At 34.7% G+C, this 17362-nt stretch overlaps 1 protein-coding gene across 1 annotated transcript in view; it reads right to left on the reverse strand.

Moving 5' to 3' along the window:
• The window catches only part of ALMS1 (ALMS1 centrosome and basal body associated protein), a 147743-nt gene that overhangs the window by 97932 nt on the left and 32449 nt on the right, over positions 1-17362 (reverse strand). The window contains exons 2-6 of the mRNA XM_060026370.1: positions 14984-15179; positions 11489-11606; positions 8204-10352; positions 7948-8097; positions 3047-3206 (exon numbers count right to left, since the gene is read on the reverse strand). Coding sequence (XP_059882353.1) covers positions 3047-3206; positions 7948-8097; positions 8204-10352; positions 11489-11606; positions 14984-15179 — 2773 coding nt within the window. The remainder of the gene's footprint in view (positions 1-3046; positions 3207-7947; positions 8098-8203; positions 10353-11488; positions 11607-14983; positions 15180-17362) is intronic.

Below are 17362 nucleotides of genomic sequence, written 5' to 3' on the forward strand. Positions count from 1 at the left end.
TCTAACAGATTTTAAAAGCAAGCTTACATAAAACAACACATATATAATTGTATTATTGGGGCTATAACATACAGAAATGTAACATATTCAACTATAACATCAAAAGGAAGTACATGGGAGCAAACTTAGAGTACAGCAAGGAAATGACACTGGGTGATAACAAATCCACAGGAACAAATAAAGAGAATAAGAAAAAAGAATAAATTCAAATATTAATGTAATAAGCTCTATAAATATAAATATTTGCTCTCTCTACTTCTCTGAGCTTCTTTAAAATACATAAAATTATATAAATAATTATGACAATGTAACAATCTACTCTTGGGTTTGTAACATATAGGTGTATTATGTATTATAATAATTGCAAATACAAAGAAGAGGGAATAGATCTATATAGGAGAAACATCTCTGTATCACACTAGAATTTAGTTAGTATAAACTGGGAGTATATTCTGGTAAGATAAATTTTATAAACCCTAGAGCAACCACTAATAATATAACTTTAAAAATTAGCTAGGACTTCCCTGGTGGCGCAGTGGTTAAGAATCCGCCTGCCAATGCAGGGGACACGGGTTCGAGCCCTGGTCCGGGAAGATACCACATGCCGCAGAGAAACTAAGCCCGTGTGCAACAACTAATGAGCCTGCGAGCCACAACTACTGAAGCCCACATGCCACAACTACTGAAGCCCACATGCCACAACTACTGAAGCCTGTGCACCTAGAGCCCATGCTCCGCAACAAGAGAAGCCACCGCAGTGAGAAGCCCACACACCACAACAAAGAGTAGCCCCTGCTTGCCGCAACTAGGGAAAGCCCACATGCAGCAACAAAAACCCAACACAGCCAAAAATAAAATAAATAAAAATAAATAATTCACTTTTTAAAAAGTAAAAATTAGCTAGAAAATTATTAAAGAAATTAAAATACTGGAAAATATTCACTTAATGCAATAAAAAGCAGTAAAGGATGAACAGAAGAACAAAAGAGTCATAAGGCATATGGAAAAGAAAAAGTAAATCAGCAAGTATAAATCCAATGTTATCAATAATTACATTAAATGTGAATGGATTAAACAATCACATCAAAGGCAAAGATTGGGGCTTCCCTGGTGGTGCAGTGGTTGGGAATCCGCCTGCTAATGCAGGGGACGCGGGTTCATGCCCCGGTCCAGGAGGATCCCACATGCCGCGGAGCGGCTGGGCCCATCGGCCATGGCCACTGAGCCTGAGTATCCGGAGCCTATGCTACGCGACGGGAGAGGCCGCAGTGGTGAGAGGCCCGCATACCGCAAAAAAAAAAGGCAAAGACTGTCAGTCTGGAATTAAGAAATAAAAAGATACAATTATAAGCTATTTACAAGAGATACAGTTCAGTTTCAAAAACATAAATAGGTTGAAAGTACAGGGATGAAAAAAGATACAACATTCAAGCAGCAACCATAAGAACTGGAAAGTCCACAGAGACATAAGACAAAATAGACCTTAAAACAAAAAAATATGTTTCTACAATTAAAGAGGGACAACAGCAAAAAGGTCAATTCATCAGGAATATATAACAATTACAAACATAAATGCACTTAATATCAAAGTCTCAAAATATATGAAACAATTCTGACAGAAAAGGGAAAAACAGACAAACAATAATAATTGGAGACTTCAATACCCTACTTTCAAAAATGGAGAAAACTAGCAGAAGATCAACAAGGATCAGAAGACTTGAACACTATAAACCCACTAGAACTAAGAGACATGTATAGAACACACCACCTAACAACAGCAGAATGCACATTTCTTCTCAAGCACAAACCATACATTCTACCGGATAAACATGGTAGGACATAAAACATGCCTCAGTTAAATTTAAAAGCATAAAAATCCTATAAAGTATATTAGGAAATAGTTTAGATGAATTAAAACAAAAACACCACAAGCCAAAACTTAAGGCACACAGCTAAAGTAGTGTTTAGATCTATCAACGTAAATACCTACATTAAAAAGAAAAATCTCAAATCAATAACATAACATTTAGGGAAACGTAAACCAAAACTACAAGATACCACTTCACAGCCACCAGAATGGCTATAATCAGAAAGACAGAAAAACAAGTGTTGTGGAGGGTGTGGAGAAACTTCACTGGAACCCTCATAATGCTGGTGGGAATGTAATATGGTGCATATTCTTTGGAAAACAGTTTAGCAGTTATTCAAAATGTTAAACACTGTTACCATGAACGAGAAATTCCCACTCCTAGATATATACCAAAGAGAAATAAAAATAACAAATACACAAACCTGTACGTGAATGTTCATAACAGCATTATTCCTAAGGGTCAAAAAGTGGAAAACAACCCAAGTGTCCATCAACTGATGAACAGGTAAACAATATGTGACATATCCATCCTATGGCAATAAAAAGGAATGAGTACCGATATACACTATAACATGGATAAATCTTGAAAACGTACTCAGTAAAAGAAGCCAGCCACAAAAGATCTCATATTGTATGATTTCACTCACATGAAAATGTCCAGGATAGGCATCTCCAACCTCAGCTGACTTCTCAGAACTACTGCCAATCCATCTGCTTATCCTTGGTCAGCTCCATCCCCTATTCACTTCAACAATAAATTCTAAGCCTTCACCAAGCCACTCTCCTCAAATCCCTTAACTCACCTCCACAACTCTCAACCTCCCTCAGCAGACAATCTTGCTTTCTACCTCAAAACTAATCTCTCAGTTTCCTCTCTGTAAACGTGTATCTGTTCTTATGCTCATTTAATTCCCTTTTCCCTTCAAGTCACAGAAAGGAATATAGAAACAAACTGGCTCTAATATCAGACTCCTCCATGTAATTCAGTTCTAAACACTGTCATGAAGAATGCAATGAAAATCAAATGGTTCATCTAACAAAAGATCTGAGGATCTATAAATACACCTAATCCAAAGTTAACATTATTGCAGGAGTTCAAAAGTAAAAAATTAGGCACAGCAAGATATTTTTAACAAGCTAGTCATAAGGACACTTGATATCTCCTTCTTTACATACCTGTTGAATGTTTGAAAGTCCCTGGCACAGTGTCAGGAGATACCCTCAACATTCTGAGATCTGAAGAGTGATACTCCAACTCTCTAGCTGGCTCATGAGGAACAGATGGAGGCAATACAGATGCAAAAGACTGATTAATGTCCATATTAGAAAGACATACCTATGAAAAGAGATAAAAAATGAAGAAAATAAGATTAATTTTAGACTTCATCTACTAAAAAATAACCTCATTTTTATGAAAATGAATGTTAAGCAGTTATACCAGTTCCTCAAGATCATATTCTCAACCCTCCTGAATTCATATATAGATCATATCTTGTTTGGTTAATTCCAGGAAGGCTCTACAAATTATTTGAGGGTTTGGAAGTCTACCTGTATAGAATATTACAGATAGGAGACCTAGAAGTGTTCTATTACTCAGAAGTTTGCTACTTAACAATAGTATGATCTGAACTATGGTAATATTCTTGACAAGCTCAAGGACTTGTTTTTTAAGAAGGAGAGGTATGTTAGGGAAAGGAAAGAGGAAAGGAGGGAAGAGAGAACAGAAATATTTTCAAGAAATCCACAAATGTTTAGAAGAAAAATAAACGCATCAAAGAACTGTATCTGTGATCAGTTACCAAAAATCATAAGTTCTCAAATTTTTTGAAACAAAAGTAGTGGGAAATATAAACTGATGAAGTAAAGGTTAAATGCTGAAAAAGAAGTTCCTGAAGTTTCATGACATTCCAGCAAGTCCTTGTTAAAAAAGAAATCAGAGGGGACTTCCCTGGCAGTCCAGTGGTTAAGACTTCGCCTTCCAATGCAGGGGTGTGGGTTCGATCCCTGGTTGGGGAGCTAAGATCCCACATGCCTCATAGCCAGAAAAACAAAACATAAAACAGAAGCAATATTGTAACAAATTCAACAGACTTTAAAAATGGTCCATATCAAAAAAAAATCTTAAAAAAAAAAAAGAAATTAGAAACTATTAGTACTGATGTTGGTACATAAACATTACACAACTTTTCACCAAATTCACAGTATACTCTCATATAAAAACAACATACCACTTTTATTTTCCTAAAAAGTTATTCCAGTGCTGCCCTCTCAGGAGGGAGTCTAAAAATGTACATAAGCATGAATTTTTCTATCCTCTTTTATGAAAGATTTTTCAGTGTGTAGTAACAAATATTCTTAAGAAGCTGGCAGAATGTGGAAATAAATAATTCTACTTCTACTGCCCATATAGTTTCTCTAGACCCATGGTTCTCAAATGGGGAAGATTTTGCACTCCCCCACCTCCCCCCACCAAGGAACGTGTGGCAATACCTGGAGACATTTTTCGCTGTCATAACTTCAGTGGGGGTAATGTTACTGACATCTAGTAAGTAGAGGCCAGGGATGTTGCTAAACATCCTAAAATACACAGAACAGCCCCCCACAACAAAGAATTATCCAATCCCAAAGCAATAGTGTAGAGGAACCCTGCTCTAAACATAGCACAAAGTTCTTAGTTTTCAATTATCCTACTGCCAAAGGAGACATGCAGCTCATTAACAGCATGGGTTTGAACTGCACTGGTTCACTTACACATGGATTTTTTTTTTCAATAGTAAATACTACAGTACTACACACGATCCAAGATTGGTTGAATCTGTGGATGTGGAAGAACCATGAATATGGTGGAATCGGGGATACAGGGGGCCAACTGTGGATCTTCAACTTCGCAGAGGGTCAGTGCCCCTAATTCCCACATTGTTCAGTCAACTGTATATATCACATATATGATAGATAAATACTTGTGTGTGCTCATGCATGCACTGTGTTTAATAGAAGTTTTCCCCTAAAGCTTCCAAACATAGGGGAAAAAATTTCTATTCCAATCTTGACTTTGATAACATTTCAAAGCTTCGAAATATATAGATTATTAGAGCAGTTAATAAAAAAGAAAATGCAGAATGAAAAAGATGAGATATATTTATTTAAGAGATCAACAGATGTTTGTCACTAAAAATTAAAGGAGTCAGGAGGGAAAAAAAAATCAAGATTTGTTTATCTCCTAGTTTTTATCAATAATGAAGACAGAATCAAAGACAATGAAGAAACCAAGAAATGCTAACACCTCTATAAGAACTGAGAAAATCTGTAAGTCACTCTGATTTTAGGAAAAAAATGAATTATTCTGATCTAAGCAAGGTGAATTTGAGATGTTGGGACTATTCACAGGAAAATTTCATGCAAGAAATTTCTACCTAGGAGAAATAATACTAGGGTCTTAAAATAGAGATGATAACCATCCACACAGAGAAAAGCATTTAAACCTTGAGAGGAAACAAATTCTTTGGGATGGAGGGGGGACCAACAAAACAAACACGAAAGAAATCTAAGGAGTCAACCTTAAATAATATTTAAGAGTTACGTGGCCAAAATAAGGGATACTAAAACAGTATTTTATTATAGAGGTTAAAAGAATGTAATATGCTGCTGCCAGGAACAAGGAGAGAGAAGGAACAGAATAATGAATTAGAGTAGGAAGTCCTGGTAAGAGTCTAATGGTCTAGTTTCAGTAAAGGGAACTAACAGCCAGGCACTAACCATGTAAGTGCTACATACCTTACACCCCATTTAACATAACAACATTTGAGGTTGATTATTATTGTTCCTATTCTTTATGTAGACAAGGAAGGAGAGTGATCCTCCAAAATCATTTGCCCAAGGCACAAGGCTAATAACAAAGTAACTGAACAGGGTTTTGACTCCAATTCTCAAGTCTCTTCATAGCCCTAACCTACATCATACATAAGTGGATACCCAAATAATCATTTAGAGAATGATGGATACGTATCAAAGTGAGGCAAACAAGTATGAATGCCTCTTCTGAGACACAGATGAGAATAAGGAAGAAACCAAAGAGTAGGCAAACCCCCTGAGAGCAAGCTGGGCCACGCAGGAAGATTATCATCATGTCTGGCTCATTGTTTCCCTCATATTAGCATTACGTAACTCCCAGACCATAGAAGAGAGCTAAGAGTGAAAGACAATATAGAGAACAGCATCCTCCCTGGACTAAAAACCTACAGTTAAGGGCAAATAAAATTTGAAATTGTGTCACAGTTAATCTCAGCACAACACTGTTAACTGAATATACATCTTCATGTCTTTAAATATATTTTATCTACATGAAAAGTTGATGACATAAATTACAAAAGTAGCACTATCAAAAAAATTAGAAACTCTCAATTTAAATATAATTAACACTGCTGTATGTTATATATGAAAGTTGTTAAAAGTAAATCCTAAGAGTTTTCATCACCAGGAAAAAATATTTTTTCTATTTCTTTAATTTTGTATCCATATGAGACGATGGATGTTCACTAACTTTATTGTGGTCATCATTTCATGATGTATGTAAGTCAAGTCATTACACTGCATCCCTTAAACTTATACTGTGTTGTATGTCAATTATACCTCAATAAAACTGGAAGAAAAAGGCAAAAAGAAACTCAAAGTTTAAAATTGATATTTTGTTTCTCATTCTTATTAAAACTAACTCTGACCTTCACTCTTGCCAAAATGATGCAAAATCTTGGCTTTGGTTTCACCGAAGAACAGTTTATGGTATAGTGGTTAAGTATATTGACAAGGTTAGTTTCAAATACTAGTTCCCCTACTTGCAAGTTCCTTAACCCTCTAAATATCAATTGTAAAATGGGGATGATAATAATCCCCAACAATCCTCCCTGACAGGATTGACCAAAGGCCTAAATGAATTGAGGCATGTAAGTAAATCTCTTAGCATATTATTTGAGCACAGTGTGTTAGCTATCATTTTCATCCCCATCGTTATTAAATTGAAAATTAGAATTAAACAATGTCTAGAATGTTGAAGAAAATAAAACTAACCTAACAGTTCTCTATATTAAAATTTTTAAATAAATTGTAAATAAAAGGAAAAATTCATCACAATATCTTTGTTCAGTTTCTCTTTTCAACTACCTGAACCTAAAGGTCAAAATATAATTGCAGGGACTTCCCTGGTGGTCCAGCGGTTGAAACTCTGCACTCTCAATACAGGGGCCCAGGGTTTGATCCCTGGTCAGGGAACTAGATCCCACATGCCGCAACTAAGACCCGGCGTAGTGAAATAAATAAATAAATAAATATTTTAAAATATAATTGCAACTCAAACTAGCAGCTTTCCAATGACATACTAATCTTATACATGGGAAAACTGGAAAAGGAAAGTAACATTAAGTATACCACATATATGACCTAACTGTCTTTAATGACTAACAGAATGTAAGGATATATTATCAGGAAGTGGGACCCAGATTGGAGCTGACAGTATCAGACAAAACCGGATGAGCAATGGGACCAGAGAAACATTAAAGCCAAAAGATCCAAGGATCCAGGTAAATGAAGCCTTGTACATAAAAGAAAATTGTGACTTCAAGATACCTCTGAAGTTAAAATCTTTCAGGGGTTTCTAAACAAATACTTGAATATGTCAGGGCCTATATACCAAGGCCTGTACATTGAAGGCCAGAGGGGGAAAAAAGCACAACTGAATATCTCCATGAATGAGTCTAATCTTAACACCATCCCAAAGGTTCCTGCTGGCACAATTTGGAAGAGTTAAGATGCCTCAAGATGAAAGGCCTGCAAGCTCCAAAGGATGGCCTTTTCCAAAACACCACAGAAGTCACTAAATCTCATGGTCTACGAAGCACAAATATTTCTTTTACGCCAACCTCTAACGAATTAATGCAGCATATTCCTGGATATCAGATGAAAACCAGATTACACATCACAATTTGGTATTAGAGGATATAAATGGCCCTATACTTTCATCCCCATTTTTCAACTAAAATATTTCTTTCCCTACCGCATAAGAAATGTCAAACAGAAAAACTTACAGGCTCTTCAAAACTGCTCTCTTCCTTAGATGGTAGCTGTACAGTAGACTGCCAGTGCAGGGAGCTGTCACAAATCTCTAGATCATCAAGCAAATTTTCTAAACCTGCTAGCTTAATGCACTCACCAGTCAAGTCACCTTGGTCACATATCTGGGAAACAGTAAAGAGTAAAAGTAAAAACAAATAACAATACCATTTTCTGAAACAATACTGGAAAAGACCATGTCTCTCCCCAACAATCATTTTATTGTCTCACCTCTCTTTGTAGTTCAACAACTCTTTTCCTGCATACAACATCATTTTCATCTAGGCTACAGCATTCAGTATCATCATCCAGAGTATAGATGTCAGATTCAGCCTTCCCCTGCAGGCCCTCTACAAAATAGGAGTCATTTTGCATAATTGTATAGACAGTAAAACTGGACTTGGCTCCCACAGGCCAAGGAATTTCACCTTGGTCTATATCAGCTTTCAGCAATGTCTCTTGGCCAACTGCAATTAATGATGCATCACTGATCACTGGCAAAGTACCTTGTGACTTTGCATTACATGCCACCAAGTTTGCTGAAAAGCTGCTTCCTACAGCTGCAGATGGACCTTCAATGACGTTACTAGAGTTTCCATTCTTACCCAAAATACAGTTTGAGGAATCTGCAACTTCTTCAAAGGTGTGCTGCTTTAAATCTTGTAAAACCAAAGAATCTGAAGTCCATACTTTCATTGGATAAATAATGTTTGAAGATCCTAACTTCTCTGCAAGGTCAAGAGCAGAAACAGACTTTATCTTCCCAATGGGAAGAAATGGTTCATTGTCTGTATCATACTGAAATAAAGCTGACTGTGTCTTGCCAAGACCAACAGCCTGTCTGAGAGATTTTTCACTTAAAGAAGATGACGACTTAAGCTCTGGACTAAGAGAAAGTGGCTTAATGAATATTTCCTGAGGAGCACTGGGGAGTGATTTTATATTAGGATGCCAGTACAGGGAGCTATCACCATCATCTTTTTTATACAACAATGGTTTTGAAGCTGCTGATTCAAACACCCCAGGAGTAGATTGATAGTGTGGGTGATTAAGTTTATCAAAGAAAAAGTTTTCAGCATAATTTAATAGGGAAAGATCTGTATTTTTTGGTTCATTTTCTTGGCTGTCATTTGTTAAAGATTTATTGATGTCAGTTTGGATTTCATTTACTGTACTCTCTTTCTCAGAAGGTTCAATAGAGGCAATAACTGCCTGAAAGGCTACATTTTCAGTAGCATCAACATTTTTCCCACCAAAAGCAGAAGGTGGCTTTTGGTTTCCTTCTTCTTGAAAACACAGCTGTTCTGATGTCTCATCTGAGTTGGATTTAATAGTCTGAAGAGGACCACCAAAAACCTCCATCTTAGAGGTATCATGCCCCGTGGAGAGTATATGTGCTTCTGACACTTCTACAGAATTATCAGTAACTACAACATTCTCAATATATTGTATTTCTGAAGATCTGGGATGCACCTCTGATAATACTAAAGTATTTCTATTCTCCTTTAGTTCAAAACATTGAGATAATTCTTTCCCCAGATCTTCTTCAATTCCTTTATAACCCTCCAAAGAATCCATCTTTTGTTTCATCTCATTCTCAGCAGGAGCCCTTAAATAAACACTCTCAAAATAATGACTATCAGCTGTCAAGGGAACCTCTCTTCCTCCTCTTTCCAACAAACAATGCAAAAAACAATGTGGCGTTTTACTATAAAAGCGAGGAGCAACTTCATGTGGAAAAGAAACACAGTCCTTACTGATTAGACATATTTCTGGATGGTGTGAAGCTCCCTGTTTGCTCCATGGCATATCTGAAAAAGGGGCACTAAAATTGTCACTTTCCTTATGAATTTTATTTTTATCAATTGTGTCAGATGAATCTGAATAAGAATCATGGTCCTTACTGGTTAAATATTTTTCTAACTGTTGTAAAGCTTCCTGTTTCCCATATTGCGCATATGAACAAGAAGCATCAAAACTGTCACTTCCTTTAGGAGTTATGTATTCATCACTTGTATCAGATGCAGTTGAAAAAGAAACTTGATCTTTATCAGCTAAATTGGTTTCTGGCTCCTGTATAACTTCTTGTGTCTTCCATGACATATATGAATAAAGAGCATCATAACTATCAGAGTCTTTGGGGGTTTTCAGATCCTCAAGTGTATCAGGTGAAACAATCTCTTCTTTAGTCCCTTGTTCAAGAGTTAATAAAGAGCGCTGAGAGTCAATAGCTGTACTACCTATAAGTGGGTGCTGAGATACTCTAAAGCAACTGTTAACTAAGTTTGAAGCTACTTCTGAGGCTGCCTGGAATAAAGCTTCACTAACTTCCGACGGTCGAGAAAACCATTCAGTGTCTTCAGACTTACCAGGAATTCCCCTGAAAATATACAGTTAAAAATAAATAAATAACACATTAAAAACATTTATTTTTTAAAATACTAACATGAAAAAATACAAAACTGATATGTCACTGAAATCGAGGTTATTTGAAAGTATATTGAAAAACAAAGTCCTAATTTCAAATTCCTTTAGGGTGGCTAATGATTGAACAAAGCAAATTCTTTTAAAACAGAAGGTAAACTACCATCCTATGACCCTGATATTTTCTCAGGCTTCCCTCAAAACAATATTGCCCCAAAAAGTGATTCTTTAAATGAAAATATCAAACTTTACTATTTAAAATGCGTAGTTTATCACCTACCATAATTTAATATTCATTTAACCTGCATTAATTCTTCTACTACTCATTTATTATGCTCTTGAAAACCAATTAAGTGAGCTACTCCCCAAACAAAACAGTAACCTAAGCATTGGTTGACTATTGTGTATAGAACACTTTTCACAAAAGTAATTTTAAAGTAATACATAGCACAGGGCAGAGGTTTTTACTCTGTAAACATTTATACTTTTTAATTTAAGGCTTCTTTTTTATTTCTAAAAGAAGAAAACATATTCTTGGATAATTCCAAATATGCTTTGGAGAATTCCAGACTTGTCTCTCATTATGACTAAAGGGCATTAATTTGGAGTAACTGTTAATTTCGATGTGTTTATTAGAAAAATCGTGTTAGTTCATATTCGCACCTCCTATGAAGGAGAGATAGCTAGATTCATTCAATATTGGCTGACAAAAATGACAGTGCCAAACAAGCTAGTGACCATGAAATGAATGCTTTTTACAGAATGGGTGTGGGCTGATGAGCAGCAAAAGGGAAGATTTAGAAGGAAGAAAATTAGTGTGCCTTCTAAATTAAAATATGCCTAATATACTAGAATACATTAGAAATTATTTTTAAAGAAACTGAAGTCCCCTGGCTCATTTTTACACATATTACTATGCCAAATTAACATGTATCATGCCTTAATTTAGGGCCTTGTTATCTTCAGAGTGTGTACTGAGAATATCTAGCTCCCAACCCAAAGTCTCACCTGAAGTCATTAATATTAGTAACAACTTAGAAGAAAAGAAAGAGTAGAAAGGTTACATGCAAACAGAAAAATAAATCATCCTACCTCAGAGGAGCAAAATCTAGTTCACTTTGGTGAAACAAGGAATCAGGCCCAAACTCTTGATCTTTTGTCAAACATGTCAGCAAAGGCAAATCAGGAGAAGCGAAATTGTCTTGTATGACTGCAAAGTTTCAAATATAAAGATGTTGGGAATGCTGAAAATTAATTGTTTAGCTTATATAGTATTTTAAAGAACCTAAATATGCTGCCATCTGGAAGTTTCTACAAGCATTAGAATGATAATATAACAGCAGCAGCAGCAAATACCATTTATTAATAGCCTGACAAGATCCAGGCACTTAACATACAGTATTTTATTTAATCCTCATAACAACCTTGAAGTATAGGTATTTTTATACCCATCTTATAGATGAGGAAACATGATCATAAATCTTAAAGAATACTAAGTAATTTGTCCACATTCAAATAGATTAAGTACCAGAGTGCAATCTGAATCTAAACACTCTACTTTTTAGCAAGTGCTCCTAACCATTATGAGTGTTTCTTCCTATCTTACATCAAAGTGTGGTCCACAGACTCCCAGGCATCCCTAAGACACTCTCAGAAGATGCCTGGGGTCAAAATTATATTCAAAGTAATATTAACATATCATGTGCCTTATTCACTCTCACTCTCTCATAAGGATACACTGGAATTTTCCAGAAGCTACATTACCTATGATAAAGCAACATCCTGAATGCAGAAGCCACCTGTCTTCTATTAAGTCAGACATTACAGTTTTTTCTTTTTTAAGTAAAACAACGCTAGTCTTCTAAACATTTTTGGTTTGGAAAATAGTTATTTTTCTAAAAAACTAGATAATTTATGTTAACATGCAATGGAGTTGTTACTTTTTAATGAGTTGATAAATATTTTTTAAATTTCTCAGTTTTAATAATTTCTAATATGGGAAAATATCAATAATCCACATCAACAAAAGTTCTCAGTAACTTTAAAGTGTGTCAAGGAAATTCTGTGAACAAGAAGTTTGAGAATTGCTAATATAAAGGAAAAAAAGTTCTTCTGAATTCCTGAATGCCACCTTAAATAAGGTTTATTATAATGTCCTTAAATATGTACAACTAGGTATAAACTCCTTATTCCTTATAGTATTTCTACAACTATAAAACAAAAAAATATTAATAGAAACAAAACTATAAAACCAACAGCATTCTATTTCATATTAATTTAAATAGATTGGTGATGTTTTGCTAAAACTGAATTGTTCTTTCAATATAAAGGCAATACTGTTGCTACAGTATACTTTCTTGATTTCAGAATGCCTCTAATAATACTGCATACCTTCCCTATCATAACTGTCACACTCTTGTTTTAATCTTTGGTCTGTCTGCTTCCCACCTAGGTTATCAACTCCATGTCTGCATTATTCACAGCTGTACCCTCAGTGCCTAGCAAAGTACCAGCTACATTTAGTAGGCACTCAAAATACAATTATTTATTTACTGAATGGATTAATTAAAAATAAGAAACTGAAAGATAACGATAACCTTTACCACCAAGGACTAATCGGTATGGTTCCTCTTTGGCTACAGACTCAGTCTTAAACCTTCATAACAGAAATCTTTACCCCTCTAAGAATCATGAAGATTTTTTAACAAAGACCCCACATTTCCTCACATTTTGGCAATTACTGATGGCCTGGATCACTCTTTTTTGAGATACCTAACTGTTCTGGCACCAGTCATCATCATGACATTTGCCATTGGTGAGGTACACCCTACAATGACTGGATTCAAGCATAACAAAAAAGCAATGATGAAATTTCCTCTGGCCATCAGATCCTGGGATCTAATAATTAAAATGTTCTACTTTATCTGTAGTAAATGAGAAGCTGGAGTTATAAAACTTTACATTAGAAAATACATTAGAAGCCATGTAGCACAATCTCCAACCCAATGCTGAAACTATCCTATTAGAGAACTTCGCTTGACATTTTGCTATGACATAATGCTCACTTTTTTTTGTTATACAGCCTTTCCAGTATTAAATGGCTCTATTAGAAAGTTCTTTCTTGTATCAAGTTGAAAACAGCCTCCCTATAAGCTACATAGTCTCATTTTAACCTCTAGAATAGGAATTAGCAAACATTTTCTATAAAAGGTCAGCTAGTAAATATTTTACGCTTTGTTGATCACACATGGTATCTCTATCCTATATACTTCTTTTCTTTTTACAATCCTTTAAAAATGCTAAAACCTTTTCTAGCTCACAAAATCAGGCCTTAGACTATGGCTAGTAGTTTGCAGACTCCTGCTCTAAACCACTATCCAACTCATCCCATGGTACTATTATTTTCCTTTTACTGTATTGTCTTCCCAAAAGAAGAAGTAGCTTTCATCTATATATCCCTAGCATCCAACACACAATAGGCACTTAGATATTTGTTAAATAAATGAATAAATGAAAAATACATTGCTTCCTCTTTAGCATGACAGCCCTTCAAATACCTGATCATAGCAAAGTCTTCCCTTTCATCTACTATCATAGTAATCTCCTCCCACAAGGGAACTCTAATGTTAACATCTTTCTTAAAATATAAAACTAAAATTGACTTTGATGATCTACATCACTGAATATACTGGCACTAGTATTTTTACTTGGATAGTATTTGCTTGTATTTGAAAGGAACTTGTTGAATTAATTCCTAATTCTTGCTCCTCTACAAAACTGATACGACAACTCCATGGTTGAATCCCACTCCCTTGACAAAAGTTAATTGTAAAATATGTGGTTGTGGCATTTTCTTCAATTTTTGAAAATAAAAATCTGAAGAAAACGGAAAGAAAAACCAAAGAATATTTGTCTGAATTATGATTTAGGAATGAAAAAACTGAAACTACCATATTGGCTAAGCATTCTTATATATGTGCAACAATCCAAAGTAATGATAATACAATTCTACCTCCTACCTTGATGATTTGAAAAGTACTTAAAGTTCATCTTTTGTAAAGAGCTAATAAATCAGTTCCACATTAAACAGAGGAAAGCAGGAAGCTCTACCTCAGACAAGTCATTTAACCTCTTTATCTCAATGTCTGGGTCTGAAAACTTAGGATAATAATATATGTCTTAACTAATTTTAAGAATCTAATGAGCTTAAGCATGAACATTTGTTTTTTGTTTGTTTTTTATACATCATGGAGCCTCCACTGCTGAGAGAAGTAGTCAAAGGATAAATATATGGTTTACATATATGTTTACAAATTCAGGACTAAGGAGGCATACCCACTAGAGGAAGTTACCACTTTTTTCCCTTCTGAGAGCAACAAGGGGAGATAAAATGAGGAGCAACTGCACATTTAAATATAACTAGGCCAGCTGGCCAGTGTGGAAAACGAGAAATAAGCTACTACCTTTGAGTACAGTTCTACAGAGCTCCTCAGCTCAAGAAAGGATTTAGACGCAAGATTTGCACTCCCCCATAAGTATTTTACAAATGTGAGGTATTACTACTAGTTAAAAATAAAGAGGCATTACCTAGCAATGGCGAACGTAAGAGATCTCTGTTCGACTCCTTTACTTGATTTTCTGATTGGGTCAATATACCTTCCTCCAGAGAGGGGAAGTCTGTCACTTCAGTCCCTTTCTCTCTCACATTAAACCTGGTCTGGGTTGTATCCAAGGTGTGGGAAGAGTCCATTTCTTGAGGAAGATAATGCCAAGATTCTGTTCTCTAAAACAATAATTTTGAAGGAAAATATGCTAAATCATTAACTGAGTTACCATACATATTAACATTTAGATTAAAACGTCCCTTCACGTAGGATACAGCTTCCTATTTCACAACATTCTCATCAAAATTTGTAAAAAGTAAAGCTGTTCTGTGTTTTTTACAATATTGATAACATTTTTGATCTTTTCCCATTATTACCCATCTTTCAACATGTTGAATCACTGGCATTTCTGCTATTCTTTAAGTTACTTCTCATCATTAAAACAATAAATTTGGTTCTTCATGATGAAATCTTACAATGTGATAATAATAAAACTGAAAAAAAGATTCCAAACCTAAAGCTACGATATTCTCTACATGTGACCACTTTACTGAATTCTTACTTGCTATACTAGTTTCTAGCGGACTTCTCAGTGCAAAACATCATATGGTTCATGCGTAGTGAGTGGTTCACTTGTCTCTTTCAAATATTTACTCTTATATTAGTGGCATGATTCAGAAAAATGTTTCTCAAAGTATCTATAGGAAGGATCAGTTTTTCCTACTTCCTATTCATTACAGACTGACATTTTATTAAAATACTAATAAAAATTAACAGGTAACAAGTAAAAAAAAATAATAAACTAATTTTAAAAACTAGTAAAAATAACTAGGAAAATGAAATTGAAAAGATATATAAGCCCAAAATACAAAACACAAGTCTAAGTATCTGATTTCTAGTTCTAAAAAACATCAAATTGCTATAAAAGTTTCTAAACACTTCTTAATTCTTGTACTTATCTCTTGACAGTAACAAGCAATTCATGGCCTGGCACCAATCCACAGACCACACTAGGTAGCAATGTTGAAATAAAGTTGAATTAAATACTAACGGTAAGCAGTTTTTAAACACATTTTCTTTTTAAATTTGGTATTAGTTAATAATTAAGAATATTCGTCCTGGGCTTCCCTGGTGGCGCAGTGGTTGAGAGTCTGCCTGCCGATACAGGGAACACGGGTTCGTGCCCCGGTCTGGGAGGATGCCACATGACGCGGAGCGGATGGGCCCGTGAGCCATGGCCGCTGAGCCTGCGCAAATGGAGCGTGTGCAACGGGAGAGGCCACAACAGTGAAAGGGGCCCACGTACCACAAAAAAAAAAAAAGAATATTCGTCCTATCATGCTATTATTCTTTTATTTTCATTTTAAATTAATTTTATTAGGAATGAGCACTAAATTTGATCAAACTGTATTACAGCATCTTTTTTTCCCCAATTACATCTGTTAAAATACAGCAATAAATTTCTTCATATTGCAACAACTTCACATTTCTTACTTGGTAGTAGTAGATTAGACCTTAATCATATTTGCTAGCACAGTCTTTTACATTTTCACTCATTAGATTAATCAGTATTTTAGAATGCTGCTTTTGTTTTCTAACCTTGTTCTATATTTTTTTAATACAAGGAAATTGGATTTTCCTTAAAAATATAAAAGATTTCATCAGTGAATCCATTAGATCCAGAAACCTTTTTGATAGCTGGTACTATTATAACATTCTTGATTTCTTCCTAGTTCTAATCCAACTCTATAAGCTTTGATAGGTTTGTATTAAGTCTATTTTATTAAGGTGTTTTTCTTTTTCTTGACTGGATTTGCTAGGAATGTATATATTTTGTCTTAAATTTAACAATTCTGTTTTCTAACTTAATTATTTGTTTTTCTCTTTGCCATGTTTCTTCTACTTGCAGTTTTTCATTATTTACGTAAAATTTTTTGTTAAATAATGAATTCACTTGATTTACATTTATTTGTTTAAATAAAAAGATGAGACATTATATTGACGGCAATCAACATGCTTAGATATATAATGTACTGATTTTCATTATTTTGTAGTCTATTACTCTCCTTCCTTAATCAACTCAAATTTTTTTAAGAGAATATATATTGTTTTCATTCCCAAATGACCCACCCATAAAAATATGTTGTACTACAATTTAGAAAGATTTCACAATTTCAACAAGACTTTTTTCTTTAAAGGATTATTTCCAGTATTTAAAATTCACCAACCAAATGCTCTTACAGTAAGTTAAAAAAAAAAAAAAAAAAAGATACACAACTATCCACTACCTAATATCAGTTATATAAATAGATATAGAGAAAAATATTGGAGTGAATATTCTAAAATATTAACACTACTCATC

This window comes from Delphinus delphis, chromosome 12 (assembly GCF_949987515.2).
Source record: "Delphinus delphis chromosome 12, mDelDel1.2, whole genome shotgun sequence".
NCBI lineage: Eukaryota > Metazoa > Chordata > Mammalia > Artiodactyla > Delphinidae > Delphinus > Delphinus delphis.